This window comes from Suillus fuscotomentosus, assembly GCF_016647785.1.
Source record: "Suillus fuscotomentosus strain FC203 chromosome Unknown F5891scaffold_4, whole genome shotgun sequence".
Taxonomy (NCBI): domain Eukaryota; kingdom Fungi; phylum Basidiomycota; class Agaricomycetes; order Boletales; family Suillaceae; genus Suillus; species Suillus fuscotomentosus.
In genome coordinates this window covers 938801-955811 of record NW_024539516.1, presented here as the reverse complement: position 1 = coordinate 955811, position 17011 = coordinate 938801, and the positions used below count along the sequence as shown (strand labels likewise).

Sequence of the window (17011 nt, the reverse complement as noted above, 5' to 3'; positions counted from 1 at the left end):
TGATGAAACGACTGATTTCGAGGTTGCCGACACCGCAGGAAAAGCCCTCGCACTTGTTACGCAGATTCGGAAATCTCCCCAAGCACGCACTTTTTTTCAACAGTGTTGTGTCGAGGTCAATGAGCCGAAGCTTGAGCTTTTGAAATGGATTCGCACGCGATGGGCCTCACTCTTTGGTATGTTGGAGCGCACCCTTAAGCTACGCAAAGTAAGTTGGTTTCTATCCCTATGCCCAATACTAACTCAATTTGATCTGCCGCAGGGGGTGAATAGATTCATACAACTGGCGGATGACAGTGACGAAGTCCCAAACTTGCAGGGCAAGTCATATGGAGCATTCAAGCTTTCAGCCGAAGAATGGAAGAAGTTGGAATTGATGCACGACGTGCTTCAGGTATGTGCGAGTGTCCAGTCGAGTCTCAAATGTTGTATTAACCTACTGTATAACCAGGAACCTGCCAATGCACAACAATCGTTTTCGGCGACTCGTGAACCTACTGTATGGCGCGCAATTCCAGTCCTCGAGTATCTCCAACAAACTTGGCAAAACATGGCTAGTTCTTCGAAGTTTGACGACTTTTCATCCGCAATCAACTCTGGCCTCGACAATATTCGCAAATGGTACCACAAGATTGACGAAACTGATGTTTATTTTGTTTGCCTCGGTATGTGTTTTATTTACTATGATGCCCTATCTAATGCACAATGTAGCGCTTGATCCTAACTATAAGGTGGCATATGCGAAGGGTAAATGGGAGCCTCACGACTTCGACGAGGGCATGAGAAGCTTGCGGAAGGTTTTTGACAAATATTATCATCACAACTCCTCGCCCGCTGCTGCAGAGCCGTCTATTGCAGCTCCTGCCTCGCTTGCTCGCCATGGGTCATACGGCCATAGCTGGATGCGCGATGCTGTCAAAACTCGTGTCGCAAATGACACCGCAAATCGAAGACCTCGCCAGGAGCTTGACGACTACCTTGCTGCCCCATTAGAGGATGTTGAGAATATAGTGGCGTGGTGGGGTGTGAGTTTTTTCGCATCGCATTTCCTTGCAAGTTGACTCATTATGCCTTTAGCACCATTCCGTTCAATATCCCACCATCTCACGCATTGCAAAGGATTACCTCGCTATTCAAGGCTCTGCCGTTGCATCTGAACGAGCCTTTTCGAGTGGCGGCATCACTGGGACTGCGCGCCGTAATCGTTTGTTGCCAACAACATTCGAGGCCCTTCAGTTATTGAAGAGTGGGTACCGTCAAGGCCACATTTCTGCAACGGTTCAAGCTGAGTTTGCTGCTGCTCACGAACACTATGCCATGGACGAAATTTAGCTACTCATTTACGGTTCATGTATTTCTTGCAATTTTTGTCAAATTATATGTAGCGTTCGAGCGTTCGAACGCGTTCTGAACTTGAACCGAACGCTTGTGAACGCGTTCATAAGGGTCCGGTCCAGCGTTCGCCCTCCTTGCCTGAACGCGACCGATGGTCCAGTTCGGCGTTCGCATTTAGAGGCCTAAGAACCGAACCGAACCGGACTTCGGCACCACTAGAACTTGGGCGACGTGACTTGCTGAATATCACCTCGTTAGTGTTAGAATATGACAGCAAAAAATATACGTACTAATTTGGCCATCATCACTCGTAAAATCGACAAGGACGGTATCACAGTTCCCGAGGGGAAATAGGTCGCTGGGAGGGTATGATTGGATCACTCTGCTTGGCATGATCACTCGAGGTTGGAAGGCAGAGTGAAGTTGCAATCGAAATTTGTTCCATGCGTAAAAGCGTCCATGTCTGTGGTCCCAGCGAGTATTCTTGCCACTGGAGAGGGAAGAACACTGGATGAACTGGGAGACTGCGTGATCAAAATCAATGAGTGCATATTTGGTGAGAATATCGACGGGCGACAGGGACTTGAGATCTGGTGTTGAAGTTAAATGGAAGGCAGTGAGAGCGTCTCCAGAAAGAATGCCCTTGTGAAAATGATTACGGACTCGTCGAGGTCCATGGACAGAATATGCTTCATCAGGGAGTATACGAGAAATCCAGGAGAGTGCTGGGTTGACGGTTGTCACTTCCTCATCTTCAAGGTTTATGGCGTTGACGAGCGATGCGCCATGGGAAGTGATTAGTGCGTACAGGTTGAACAATTCCATTGACTCCTGCCGATTGAGAATCTGTACGCACTGCTCCGTGAAATCATTCACTCGTCGACTTGTTCGGGCAAAGAGATCCTTGCAGTGAGTGATGAGCAAGCGCTCCGTCATGTCGGCTGAAAACTGCATCAAAGTACCCAGTCTCTCAATCGTGCCTCTGAAGCTTTGGAGTGACTCGAGCTTGGGGATGAAAAAGTCTTCTTTGGCGCCCTTCTTCCCCCTCCTCGCCTCGGCCTCGACGATAGCATCCTTGAATGCATGAAAATCGGAGAGTGCCTGCACCATCGACTGTAAGGATTCGGGAGAATGGACTGAATTTTGAGCATAATAGAAAAAGTCTATGAGAGCGCGGATTGCGCGAACGAATCTAGGTGGAGCAGCACCTGAGATTGAAGCAACAATGGTGCGTTGAATATCACGATGCTCATGCCCAGTCATTTGGTTGACGTGCGTAATGCCTTTAGTAAAGTGGTGTGTCCCTACCCGTTTGTGCTGAGTGATGAAGCGGGTGTCGAGCTTGGTTTTTCCTACTATCTCCTTGATCCATTTGAGTGGATGATCTGCAAAAAACTTATGAAGGGTATGTAAAACTTCGCCAGGGAGAAAGACGGATGGACACGAAAACGACCAATCAAGCCAATATGGCATGTGGACCCCAGACAGATGGGCAGCTTTTGCTGCCTTCTGAAATTTGTCGAGATCCCAAGGATCAATCTCTTTGGCGATCTCGTGTATAAGTTGTAGTGTGTGCTTCCCAGTGCGAGGAGGATAGAGAATTCCGTCACCGAATTTGTCTTGTGTCGCCATAGTGATTGGAGAGACATTCTTGCTGACTGCAGCGATCATGGAGGCCTCGGGAAGGTCACATACATGGGCGATGAGTGGTGTAAAGACATATCGAATATGTCGGGAAGGATCAGGCATAAAACAGCCATCACTCGCTGCAACCTTCAGGTTGGCGCAGACAAGATCAACGCACTTATGCCATAGCCGCGCCTGAAGAATGGTCTGATAGTCGGAATGCACACGAAACTTGCTAACAGGCATGTAGGCGATACAGCGCCAAGCTCGCAGGGTGGCCTTGGAGCGAACCTCTGAATCAATGTTACCGATGGTGATGAAAAGTGGGTGCATCTCGAGCCCTCCAGTAATCCGCGTGACAGGAGTCTTATCGGATCCCAGGATGATAGGTACTTGCGTAGCACCTACTGGCAGATAGTCCTAGGTATATAGAATTAACTTCAAGTAGTAGACTTAAAGGGCCAAACTAACCTGGATTTTCCATGTCATATTGGCACTCATATAATCTCCATACTCACGTTGACTTCCTGTATTGACTACGTGTGGCTGGAAGGTAATGTGATTGGCGAAAACCGGATCGCTGAAAAGTTGTTTGACAACCTCTAGAGCATCGCGCCAAATAAGTTGCACGGGATAAGTCGTCTTGTAGCCCGTAAACTCTAGGTTCGAAACTTTCCATGGAACAAAGGAGGGTAGTGCATCGGTCCAATCTAGAAGTTGCTCCTTGGAGGTGAAGGATGGTTTTGCGCGAGTGTGAAACTGGAAACAACGGAGTCAGGCCTGTCGAGCAGCACTCAAAGTCTCTCCTACCCATTTTAACTTTAAAAACTTGTCAATCTGAGCTTGAGTTAAGTTTTCAACCAAGAACTTCGCCAACTCCCATTCTCCTTCATCATGGAAAGGGTAATACGTATTTATTTCTCGCCGATAATTATACTGATCGTCTTGCAGCCTGTCAAACAGGTTCTTGCCAACACCAAAGACATATCCCGAGTGCGGATGACAATAACCAGTAGTGGTAGAAGGTTTTGACGATTGGGAACCTTGCAACCCAGGGGGAACAGGGAATTGATGTGGACGTTCCTCGTGTGGCCAACAGGTAGACTGAGAATTCAAGTGCAGGGTAATGGCCTCGATTGTAGGAAACTCTTTACTGCAGTTGGGACAAAACCTGGTACAGGTATGTCCATTGATCATCAGCACTATTGAGTGACAATGATAGTATACGCACATTTGCTGCCCTTTGCTGAGTGCTAGGCGTTACGCAGTGCACAAATCGATTCAGTCTTTTAGACTCCGCCGGCTGATGTCAACCTTGTGATAATCCAACAGGTCGCTTCATATAATTGCAGATTTCCCAGTTAGCCTTCCGCAGGTTCTCCCAAGTCCACCCTTTGTACATGATGATTCATACAGTCTCTTCTCCACAAGTCAGTTCCTCCCCCATTTCTCGAGGCGGTAGTTGCCCTCCTCCATCAAGCAGTCCTCCATCTTCACCTCTGTCAGGCGGATGTGCTACCACTCCTGGATCATCTCTTTTTGATTCCAGTCTCAAGTCAGAAAGCTCTCCCAATACGAGGCATTCTGACATATGTGCTTCACTAAGAAGCATATCCTCACTGTCAAAGACGCCTCAGATTGCAGCTGCCAAATCGGAGACGGACAGCCTATTCTATAATCCGTCTACACCTCCAAATCCTGCACGCGCTTCTCGACGTGGCTTTATCTGCGAGAGAATGAGCAACAAGTTCATTCCGTACCCCCCCTCTCCGGCTCCAATTGAGGTCCGTTATGCAGCTCGTGTCACCGGGCGAGAATGCAAACCATACGTATCCTCTGACTCACTTCTCGAGGTATCGTGTATTTCTTTTATTTAATTGTAGAGACTAAATTATTGAAAGCATGCCGGAACATTGGAAAATGGCCTCACACAAATGCGTCCTGCAACCTTGTACAAAGGGTATCAAGCAAAGCTTGCTGCTCGTGAGACTGCACGCCAGCACATGTTGGTGACCGCATGGGAAATCGAGGAAACCAAGCGCTTCCTTGAGTTCCTGGATGCTCTGCATGTCGACAACGAAGAACGGCTCAGATTCGCTCAAGAAGACTTAAACATCTTTAGGAAGCTATTTTCTGAGCGTGACCGTTCTGATGTCAATGACGACAGAGATTACCTTCAAGCTGTCTACGAGGATGAAATGGAGATTCTTCGTGTTGTCTCGCTACAAGCTGAGCAGTTCTCAAAGATCTTAGGTGCACGTGTCAAGAAGGATTTCTTGCAACCTGGAGCCAAAGGATCGGGATCACCATCGCCTGAGCCTGGGGTTTCGATTAGAGATAATCTGGTATCCGCAGATCAGGAAGATAACTCACAGGTTTCGGTCAATTCGGCAGCACAGTCCGCACACCCTTCCCATACGCCGTTATTTGTATGAGCCCTGCGCTTCCAATTGAGGTATGTATACACGTGTCCGGTCATTATGCGCTCGACTGATCAATCGATAAGAACGCATTGTAACATGCATGCTACAGTTTAGCAAATCCATCATGGCCCCTTTCTCATTTGTATTCATTTTTCACATCTGCAGCTGTTCTTTTTACATCGTGCCCCTTCATTTTAACCCTTATCCTGTTCACAGCCCCATGTCACAAGACGTGTAGTTTATTTGGGTGTTGTTTGTGTACAGTCGCTTCTCGTAGAATTCAAATTGGACTGCTCTCTGCGCCCATGCATCCTCAACTCCCTCTACTTTATGGCCAGCAAACGTGCACCACCCCGCAAAGGTAAGACTAACTTTGCAAAACCTGCGCGTGGTTCGGGCCTCAACCCATCTCATGCTCCCGCGGACAGTCAATTGAATTTCGTCGATGAGCAACCGCATGAACTGATGTCTTTTTTTAACCCTCACGCCTCAAATCAGCCGCTGCCATTCAATCCTCACACTACCCACCATCCGCACCATCCACAGGACTCCGCGCACCATCAGCACACGTCCGCTCCCCACCAGCGTGAGTCTGCCTACGATCAGCATGAAGACTTCGCCCAGCATCAGCAAGAAGATCTCGCCCATCATCATCAGGATTTCACCCAGCATCAGCATCAGTCCACTCCCTACCAGCGCGAGCCAGCTTACCAGCATGAAGATCTCGTGCACTATCAGCATCAGGACTTTGTGCCTTCTCAGCAGGACTTTGCGCCTCCTCAGCAGGACTTTGTGCCTCCTCAGCAGGACTTTGCACCTCCTCAGCAGGACTTTGTGTATCCTCAGCAGGACTTTGTGTATCCTCAGCAGGACTTCGCGTCTGGCGCTGGATCCTCGACTGGATATGTTGCTCCGTCATTAGGTAAGTCTGCCTGCGCTCATAACATATGTCTAGCACTTACCCTTCCACCATAGCGCCCAGTTGGGTCGGCGATGATGAGGAATTTCAGACTCATTCAGTCCCACCACCGGATCTCCACCACTTACGGCCAATGTCGACGGGAGAGATCCCTAACTCCCATGTGATACATGTAAGTCAATGTTAGTATCTGCATCATCGAAAATTGACCTGACATTACTAGACTACAGGGCCTGCAAGGACATCGAAAGCACGTCGTCGTGCAACTCGACGTCTGCCCCCCACACCACGCCTTGTCATTCCTGTTGTGACGCCCACAACGATGACAGGGACTGTCGCACCTCTGGAATCCATCGAAGGTTCTGCCATTGACATTAGTCCCGAGACGTGCAAACAAGCGATCTCGGCCTCGAAGGAACACGTATTATCCATCGTCTTTTCCGATGATGCACTGGTATCTCTCGTGGCTGACAAAAAGTGCATCGTCAAAAAGGTCATTTCCGAAGTAAGATCTAGAATACCAGCCCTTCTCGGTATGAATTAACATGCGAACACTGACTTATACTAACTATTTGATCCTACTAGTTGCAACACAATGGACGGCTAACGAAAAGGACGTCGCGAACATTTGGTGCGCAGTGATGAAATTTCGCACTGCATTCGCAACAATCATCCGACAAGCTGTCGTGATGGGATATTCCCTCTTCCCACCACAGGGCTGTACTATCCCCCCAGATACTTTTCGTGTCGATCGGATACGCTGCCTCATCGTAGATAACAACTTAGCATTCATGCATCAATACACTTTTGCAGTAAGTCTTTATTTATTTTCGAGAACATTTTTTTAATCTATTTCGACAGGACGGTGCACTTGTCATTCACTCGAAATTCACCAACCCATTCATCCTTCATGTCCTAACGAAACTCATTTGGTGTTTGCCCTTCCGGCTCCACACTTTTCTTGACGAATGCCCACGCCGTCAAATACGTTACGCTATTGGCGCAGCCGGCGCCATTACAGAGTCTGCATTGATGGAGCAGGGCTTGATACAACTTACAAAGGGTAGGATTACCCCCCAGATGACGCATTCAACATTCACGAAGATTGTTCTGGGCCTGGATCAGCTAAGTGACACTGAAAAGGTTATTTTAGACGACTTCACAGACAGCATCGTCGTTTGCGGGCGCTCGCAACAGCAAGCCAACGACGAACTATCTGATTTTGATTTTGAATAGATACATCATGTATACCGATAATATATTCACATTAGCTAATAGTTGTATCTCACTCATGAAAATTTCGATGCTATTTTACATATTTGTATCGTGTCCGATTCAAAAAACTAACATTTTACTACAACGGCACATCTAAAAGAGTCGAGTTACCGACAATGAGTTCGAAAGTTGTTCTGAACAACTCGGATTGGGTATAGCTCAGGGCATGCGTTCGTAAATGTCGTCTTGGCTCAACCGAGAGAAAAGTACCGCTCTGGGACTGCCGTTGTAGTAAAATGTTAGTTTTTTGAATCGGACACGATACAAATATGTAAAATAGCATCGAAATTTTCATGAGTGAGATACAACTATTAGCTAATGTGAATATATTATCGGTATACATGATGTATCTATTCAAAATCAAAATCAGATAGTTCGTCGTTGGCTTGCTGTTGCGAGCGCCCGCAAACGACGATGCTGTCTGTGAAGTCGTCTAAAATAACCTTTTCAGTGTCACTTAGCTGATCCAGGCCCAGAACAATCTTCGTGAATGTTGAATGCGTCATCTGGGGGGTAATCCTACCCTTTGTAAGTTGTATCAAGCCCTGCTCCATCAATGCAGACTCTGTAATGGCGCCGGCTGCGCCAATAGCGTAACGTATTTGACGGCGTGGGCATTCGTCAAGAAAAGTGTGGAGCCGGAAGGGCAAACACCAAATGAGTTTCGTTAGGACATGAAGGATGAATGGGTTGGTGAATTTCGAGTGAATGACAAGTGCACCGTCCTGTCGAAATAGATTAAAAAAATGTTCTCGAAAATAAATAAAGACTTACTGCAAAAGTGTATTGATGCATGAATGCTAAGTTGTTATCTACGATGAGGCAGCGTATCCGATCGACACGAAAAGTATCTGGGGGGATAGTACAGCCCTGTGGTGGGAAGAGGGAATATCCCATCACGACAGCTTGTCGGATGATTGTTGCGAATGCAGTGCGAAATTTCATCACTGCGCACCAAATGTTCGCGACGTCCTTTTCGTTAGCCGTCCATTGTGTTGCAACTAGTAGGATCAAATAGTTAGTATAAGTCAGTGTTCGCATGTTAATTCATACCGAGAAGGGCTGGTATTCTAGATCTTACTTCGGAAATGACCTTTTTGACGATGCACTTTTTGTCAGCCACGAGAGATACCAGTGCATCATCGGAAAAGACGATGGATAATACGTGTTCCTTCGAGGCCGAGATCGCTTGTTTGCACGTCTCGGGACTAATGTCAATGGCAGAACCTTCGATGGATTCCAGAGGTGCGACAGTCCCTGTCATCGTTGTGGGCGTCACAACAGGAATGACAAGGCGTGGTGTGGGGGGCAGACGTCGAGTTGCACGACGACGTGCTTTCGATGTCCTTGCAGGCCCTGTAGTCTAGTAATGTCAGGTCAATTTTCGATGATGCAGATACTAACATTGACTTACATGTATCACATGGGAGTTAGGGATCTCTCCCGTCGACATTGGCCGTAAGTGGTGGAGATCCGGTGGTGGGACTGAATGAGTCTGAAATTCCTCATCATCGCCGACCCAACTGGGCGCTATGGTGGAAGGGTAAGTGCTAGACATATGTTATGAGCGCAGGCAGACTTACCTAATGACGGAGCAACATATCCAGTCGAGGATCCAGCGCCAGACGCGAAGTCCTGCTGAGGATACACAAAGTCCTGCTGAGGATACACAAAGTCCTGCTGAGGAGGTGCAAAGTCCTGCTGAGGAGGCACAAAGTCCTGCTGAGGAGGCGCAAAGTCCTGCTGAGAAGGCACAAAGTCCTGATGCTGATAGTGCACGAGATCTTCATGCTGGTAAGCTGGCTCGCGCTGGTAGGGAGTGGACTGATGCTGATGCTGGGTGAAATCCTGATGATGATGGGCGAGATCTTCTTGCTGATGCTGGGCGAAGTCTTCATGCTGATCGTAGGCAGACTCACGCTGGTGGGGAGCGGACGTGTGCTGATGGTGCGCGGAGTCCTGTGGATGGTGCGGATGGTGGGTAGTGTGAGGATTGAATGGCAGCGGCTGATTTGAGGCGTGAGGGTTAAAAAAAGACATCAGTTCATGCGGTTGCTCATCGACGAAATTCAATTGACTGTCCGCGGGAGCATGAGATGGGTTGAGGCCCGAACCACGCGCAGGTTTTGCAAAGTTAGTCTTACCTTTGCGGGGTGGTGCACGTTTGCTGGCCATAAAGTAGAGGGAGTTGAGGATGCATGGGCGCAGAGAGCAGTCCAATTTGAATTCTACGAGAAGCGACTGTACACAAACAACACCCAAATAAACTACACGTCTTGTGACATGGGGCTGTGAACAGGATAAGGGTTAAAATGAAGGGGCACGATGTAAAAAGAACAGCTGCAGATGTGAAAAATGAATACAAATGAGAAAGGGGCCATGATGGATTTGCTAAACTGTAGCATGCATGTTACAATGCGTTCTTATCGATTGATCAGTCGAGCGCATAATGACCGGACACGTGTATACATACCTCAATTGGAAGCGCAGGGCTCATACAAATAACGGCGTATGGGAAGGGTGTGCGGACTGTGCTGCCGAATTGACCGAAACCTGTGAGTTATCTTCCTGATCTGCGGATACCAGATTATCTCTAATCGAAACCCCAGGCTCAGGCGATGGTGATCCCGATCCTTTGGCTCCAGGTTGCAAGAAATCCTTCTTGACACGTGCACCTAAGATCTTTGAGAACTGCTCAGCTTGTAGCGAGACAACACGAAGAATCTCCATTTCATCCTCGTAGACAGCTTGAAGGTAATCTCTGTCGTCATTGACATCAGAACGGTCACGCTCAGAAAATAGCTTCCTAAAGATGTTTAAGTCTTCTTGAGCGAATCTGAGCCGTTCTTCGTTGTCGACATGCAGAGCATCCAGGAACTCAAGGAAGCGCTTGGTTTCCTCGATTTCCCATGCGGTCACCAACATGTGCTGGCGTGCAGTCTCACGAGCAGCAAGCTTTGCTTGATACCCTTTGTACAAGGTTGCAGGACGCATTTGTGTGAGGCCATTTTCCAATGTTCCGGCATGCTTTCAATAATTTAGTCTCTACAATTAAATAAAAGAAATACACGATACCTCGAGAAGTGAGTCAGAGGATACGTATGGTTTGCATTCTCGCCCGGTGACACGAGCTGCATAACGGACCTCAATTGGAGCCGGAGAGGGGGGGTACGGAATGAACTTGTTGCTCATTCTCTCGCAGATAAAGCCACGTCGAGAAGCGCGTGCAGGATTTGGAGGTGTAGACGGATTATAGAATAGGCTGTCCGTCTCCGATTTGGCAGCTGCAATCTGAGGCGTCTTTGACAGTGAGGATATGCTTCTTAGTGAAGCACATATGTCAGAATGCCTCGTATTGGGAGAGCTTTCTGACTTGAGACTGGAATCAAAAAGAGATGATCCAGGAGTGGTAGCACATCCGCCTGACAGAGGTGAAGATGGAGGACTGCTTGATGGAGGAGGGCAACTACCGCCTCGAGAAATGGGGGAGGAACTGACTTGTGGAGAAGAGACTGTATGAATCATCATGTACAAAGGGTGGACTTGGGAGAACCTGCGGAAGGCTAACTGGGAAATCTGCAATTATATGAAGCGACCTGTTGGATTATCACAAGGTTGACATCAGCCGGCGGAGTCTAAAAGACTGAATCGATTTGTGCACTGCGTAACGCCTAGCACTCAGCAAAGGGCAGCAAATGTGCGTATACTATCATTGTCACTCAATAGTGCTGATGATCAATGGACATACCTGTACCAGGTTTTGTCCCAACTGCAGTAAAGAGTTTCCTACAATCGAGGCCATTACCCTGCACTTGAATTCTCAGTCTACCTGTTGGCCACACGAGGAACGTCCACATCAATTCCCTGTTCCCCCTGGGTTGCAAGGTTCCCAATCGTCAAAACCTTCTACCACTACTGGTTATTGTCATCCGCACTCGGGATATGTCTTTGGTGTTGGCAAGAACCTGTTTGACAGGCTGCAAGACGATCAGTATAATTATCGGCGAGAAATAAATACGTATTACCCTTTCCATGATGAAGGAGAATGGGAGTTGGCGAAGTTCTTGGTTGAAAACTTAACTCAAGCTCAGATTGACAAGTTTTTAAAGTTAAAATGGGTAGGAGAGACTTTGAGTGCTGCTCGACAGGCCTGACTCCGTTGTTTCCAGTTTCACACTCGCGCAAAACCATCCTTCACCTCCAAGGAGCAACTTCTAGATTGGACCGATGCACTACCCTCCTTTGTTCCATGGAAAGTTTCGAACCTAGAGTTTACGGGCTACAAGACGACTTATCCCGTGCAACTTATTTGGCGCGATGCTCTAGAGGTTGTCAAACAACTTTTCAGCGATCCGGTTTTCGCCAATCACATTACCTTCCAGCCACACGTAGTCAATACAGGAAGTCAACGTGAGTATGGAGATTATATGAGTGCCAATATGACATGGAAAATCCAGGTTAGTTTGGCCCTTTAAGTCTACTACTTGAAGTTAATTCTATATACCTAGGACTATCTGCCAGTAGGTGCTACGCAAGTACCTATCATCCTGGGATCCGATAAGACTCCTGTCACGCGGATTACTGGAGGGCTCGAGATGCACCCACTTTTCATCACCATCGGTAACATTGATTCAGAGGTTCGCTCCAAGGCCACCCTGCGAGCTTGGCGCTGTATCGCCTACATGCCTGTTAGCAAGTTTCGTGTGCATTCCGACTATCAGACCATTCTTCAGGCGCGGCTATGGCATAAGTGCGTTGATCTTGTCTGCGCCAACCTGAAGGTTGCAGCGAGTGATGGCTGTTTTATGCCTGATCCTTCCCGACATATTCGATATGTCTTTACACCACTCATCGCCCATGTATGTGACCTTCCCGAGGCCTCCATGATCGCTGCAGTCAGCAAGAATGTCTCTCCAATCACTATGGCGACACAAGACAAATTCGGTGACGGAATTCTCTATCCTCCTCGCACTGGGAAGCACACACTACAACTTATACACGAGATCGCCAAAGAGATTGATCCTTGGGATCTCGACAAATTTCAGAAGGCAGCAAAAGCTGCCCATCTGTCTGGGGTCCACATGCCATATTGGCTTGATTGGTCGTTTTCGTGTCCATCCGTCTTTCTCCCTGGCGAAGTTTTACATACCCTTCATAAGTTTTTTGCAGATCATCCACTCAAATGGATCAAGGAGATAGTAGGAAAAACCAAGCTCGACACCCGCTTCATCACTCAGCACAAACGGGTAGGGACACACCACTTTACTAAAGGCATTACGCACGTCAACCAAATGACTGGGCATGAGCATCGTGATATTCAACGCACCATTGTTGCTTCAATCTCAGGTGCTGCTCCACCTAGATTCGTTCGCGCAATCCGCGCTCTCATAGACTTTTTCTATTATGCTCAAAATTCAGTCCATTCTCCCGAATCCTTACAGTCGATGGTGCAGGCACTCTCCGATTTTCATGCATTCAAGGATGCTATCGTCGAGGCCGAGGCGAGGAGGGGGAAGAAGGGCGCCAAAGAAGACTTTTTCATCCCCAAGCTCGAGTCACTCCAAAGCTTCAGAGGCACGATTGAGAGACTGGGTACTTTGATGCAGTTTTCAGCCGACATGACGGAGCGCTTGCTCATCACTCACTGCAAGGATCTCTTTGCCCGAACAAGTCGACGAGTGAATGATTTCACGGAGCAGTGCGTACAGATTCTCAATCGGCAGGAGTCAATGGAATTGTTCAACCTGTACGCACTAATCACTTCCCATGGCGCATCGCTCGTCAACGCCATAAACCTTGAAGATGAGGAAGTGACAACCGTCAACCCAGCACTCTCCTGGATTTCTCGTATACTCCCTGATGAAGCATATTCTGTCCATGGACCTCGACGAGTCCGTAATCATTTTCACAAGGGCATTCTTTCTGGAGACGCTCTCACTGCCTTCCATTTAACTTCAACACCAGATCTCAAGTCCCTGTCGCCCGTCGATATTCTCACCAAATATGCACTCATTGATTTTGATCACGCAGTCTCCCAGTTCATCCAGTGTTCTTCCCTCTCCAGTGGCAAGAATACTCGCTGGGACCACAGACATGGACGCTTTTACGCATGGAACAAATTTCGATTGCAACTTCACTCTGCCTTCCAACCTCGAGTGATCATGCCAAGCAGAGTGATCCAATCATACCCTCCCAGCGACCTATTTCCCCTCGGGAACTGTGATACCGTCCTTGTCGATTTTACGAGTGATGATGGCCAAATTAGTACGTATATTTTTTGCTGTCATATTCTAACACTAACGAGGTGATATTCAGCAAGTCACGTCGCCCAAGTTCTAGTGGTGCCGAAGTCCGGTTCGGTTCGGTTCTTAGGCCTCTAAATGCGAACGCCGAACTGGACCATCGGTCGCGTTCAGGCAAGGAGGGCGAACGCTGGACCGGACCCTTATGAACGCGTTCACAAGCGTTCGGTTCAAGTTCAGAACGCGTTCGAACGCTCGAACGCTACATATAATTTGACAAAAATTGCAAGAAATACATGAACCGTAAATGAGTAGCTAAATTTCGTCCATGGCATAGTGTTCGTGAGCAGCAGCAAACTCAGCTTGAACCGTTGCAGAAATGTGGCCTTGACGGTACCCACTCTTCAATAACTGAAGGGCCTCGAATGTTGTTGGCAACAAACGATTACGGCGCGCAGTCCCAGTGATGCCGCCACTCGAAAAGGCTCGTTCAGATGCAACGGCAGAGCCTTGAATAGCGAGGTAATCCTTTGCAATGCGTGAGATGGTGGGATATTGAACGGAATGGTGCTAAAGGCATAATGAGTCAACTTGCAAGGAAATGCGATGCGAAAAAACTCACACCCCACCACGCCACTATATTCTCAACATCCTCTAATGGGGCAGCAAGGTAGTCGTCAAGCTCCTGGCGAGGTCTTCGATTTGCGGTGTCATTTGCGACACGAGTTTTGACAGCATCGCGCATCCAGCTATGGCCGTATGACCCATGGCGAGCAAGCGAGGCAGGAGCTGCAATAGACGGCTCTGCAGCAGCGGGCGAGGAGTTGTGATGATAATATTTGTCAAAAACCTTCCGCAAGCTTCTCATGCCCTCGTCGAAGTCGTGAGGCTCCCATTTACCCTTCGCATATGCCACCTTATAGTTAGGATCAAGCGCTACATTGTGCATTAGATAGGGCATCATAGTAAATAAAACACATACCGAGGCAAACAAAATAAACATCAGTTTCGTCAATCTTGTGGTACCATTTGCGAATATTGTCGAGGCCAGAGTTGATTGCGGATGAAAAGTCGTCAAACTTCGAAGAACTAGCCATGTTTTGCCAAGTTTGTTGGAGATACTCGAGGACTGGAATTGCGCGCCATACAGTAGGTTCACGAGTCGCCGAAAACGATTGTTGTGCATTGGCAGGTTCCTGGTTATACAGTAGGTTAATACAACATTTGAGACTCGACTGGACACTCGCACATACCTGAAGCACGTCGTGCATCAATTCCAACTTCTTCCATTCTTCGGCTGAAAGCTTGAATGCTCCATATGACTTGCCCTGCAAGTTTGGGACTTCGTCACTGTCATCCGCCAGTTGTATGAATCTATTCACCCCCTGCGGCAGATCAAATTGAGTTAGTATTGGGCATAGGGATAGAAACCAACTTACTTTGCGTAGCTTAAGGGTGCGCTCCAACATACCAAAGAGTGAGGCCCATCGCGTGCGAATCCATTTCAAAAGCTCAAGCTTCGGCTCATTGACCTCGACACAACACTGTTGAAAAAAAGTGCGTGCTTGGGGAGATTTCCGAATCTGCGTAACAAGTGCGAGGGCTTTTCCTGCGGTGTCGGCAACCTCGAAATCAGTCGTTTCATCATCGTCATCTTCATCGGCCATGTTCTTGAGGAGCACGCTTGCTGGTGTGGGTGCGACCTCCTCGACAAAGTGTTTCGCAGCTAAGTGCAAGGCGTGCTCCATACAGCTGAATAGTAGACATCAATATATATAAATCACGATATTAAATAGTTCACTTCTTACCAGAACATCGAGTAGATTACCAGGGAAGTCAGATCTCGCCAATGGAAATGTGTTGGGTGTTTTGGCTGCGAAGTCCGATCCGCTATTGATTGTCCCGAGATCGATCGACATGCCGGTTGCCAGAAGATCAGAGCAGATATATTGGTGGATCATGCAAAGAATATGAGAACACGTTCAGACGGGTTCGAACGGGTTCGAACGGGTTCACAGTATTCAGGCAGCAGCCGAACGCTGAACTTAATAATCAGTTCGGTCCTTATACTATTTCGAACCCAGGACCGAACCCACGGTCCGGTCCGGGAGGGTTCAGGTCCGAACCGAAGTTCAGAACCGGACTGCGGCATCACTACCAAGTTCGACTTATTTTTCAGCCCAAGGTTCCATGTGCTTCCAACCTGGTTCTTCCAATATATCTTTCCAGTCCACTCCTCTACATACAATATTTTGACTTCATCGCCAATCCCAACGACCGTCCCAAACTCGCGATGTGGACAGTAGAGCAGTCATATGTGGTGGACCAACATGGCAAACGCTATAGGCGTGGTGGTGCGGTGTTGTTGACGGATGTTACACATGCTGTCGAACTGATACCAGAATACGGTGAGAAGGTCAACAAGGACATTTCTGCGACGACGTGTTTGGAGTCCTATGACCGGTTTTTTTTGAATAACTTTGCAGATAAAGAAAGTTATCATACATTTAGTACAGAGTTCGCGTAGTATTGATCGTTAATACTATTAGTAGCGCAGATTTGAATGCATGTCAATCGATTGCTGTGATTCTGAACTTTCTGAATGGCCCAATGATTAATACAAATGACCCTACTCGGTGTTTGGAAATGCAATTCCGAACCCTAGACTAGTATTTCAACTCAATCTCAATATAATAACATATAATGCAATACATACACCCGTTTAAAAATTATAACACTATCAATATCGAGTATTTACGGTGTACAACGGAAAAGTTTGTTCCACCAATCGCGTTGCTCCGATCACCAGGCCGTAAGCTCACCGTAAGCATCAAACTTCTTTCTGACAAGCGAAATTTCAAGGTTTTTTGCTGATGAACGAATTCATAGTAATGTGCAGCTCTAGCCAAACTAGCTTGATACAGCAATGCTCCCGAGTCTCGACTGGCGGTGACTGCAAGATATCTCACACTAGTCATAGTTAGGATACCATAACGGACTTCCTGATGGGGATTGCATGAATGTCGCGCAATATTAGTGCTTGACAGGACTGGCATAGCATCTGCAAAACGACTGAAATGAACGCTTAACTTACGCGCGTTACGAACACTTACGAACACTTACAACTTCAGTAGCAAAGCCATGCGATTGGTGGAGATCTGACAACTCACTTAGTCGTGTCAAAATCACGA

General features: G+C 47.6%; 4 protein-coding genes across 4 annotated transcripts; 2 read left to right on the top strand and 2 right to left on the bottom strand.

The window, feature by feature from the left end:
• Positions 1 to 1509: 1509 nt before the first annotated feature.
• F5891DRAFT_1182109 (uncharacterized protein) lies at positions 1510 to 4151 on the bottom strand (the record flags this gene model as incomplete). The annotated part of the gene is made up of 5 exons (XM_041366114.1): positions 1510 to 1574; positions 1626 to 3381; positions 3433 to 3720; positions 3772 to 4065; positions 4116 to 4151. 5 exons carry the CDS (start codon positions 4149 to 4151, stop codon positions 1510 to 1512), a joined length of 2439 nt encoding a protein of 812 aa, XP_041232275.1.
• Positions 4152 to 4364: 213 nt separating this feature from the next.
• F5891DRAFT_1182108 (uncharacterized protein) lies at positions 4365 to 7539 on the top strand (the record flags this gene model as incomplete). Its single annotated transcript, XM_041366113.1, has 7 exons — positions 4365 to 4814; positions 4863 to 5390; positions 5601 to 6306; positions 6360 to 6475; positions 6527 to 6836; positions 6889 to 7115; positions 7165 to 7539. The coding sequence occupies 7 exons, from the start codon at positions 4365 to 4367 to the stop codon at positions 7537 to 7539; spliced, it is 2712 nt and encodes a 903-aa protein (XP_041232274.1).
• Positions 7540 to 7928: 389 nt separating this feature from the next.
• On the bottom strand, positions 7929 to 10572 carry F5891DRAFT_975441 (uncharacterized protein; the record flags this gene model as incomplete). Its single annotated transcript, XM_041376516.1, has 8 exons — positions 7929 to 8303; positions 8353 to 8579; positions 8632 to 8941; positions 8993 to 9108; positions 9162 to 9477; positions 9498 to 9537; positions 9723 to 9806; positions 10109 to 10572. The coding sequence occupies 8 exons, from the start codon at positions 10570 to 10572 to the stop codon at positions 7929 to 7931; spliced, it is 1932 nt and encodes a 643-aa protein (XP_041232273.1).
• A 343-nt stretch (positions 10573 to 10915) lies between these two features.
• On the top strand, positions 10916 to 16347 carry F5891DRAFT_1125523 (uncharacterized protein; the record flags this gene model as incomplete). The annotated part of the gene is made up of 11 exons (XM_041363974.1): positions 10916 to 11092; positions 11271 to 11275; positions 11336 to 11696; positions 11748 to 12035; positions 12087 to 12473; positions 12594 to 12716; positions 12738 to 12995; positions 13020 to 13170; positions 13192 to 13811; positions 15702 to 15772; positions 16050 to 16347. The coding sequence occupies 11 exons, from the start codon at positions 10916 to 10918 to the stop codon at positions 16345 to 16347; spliced, it is 2739 nt and encodes a 912-aa protein (XP_041232272.1).
• Between the last annotated feature and the right edge of the window lie 664 nt (positions 16348 to 17011).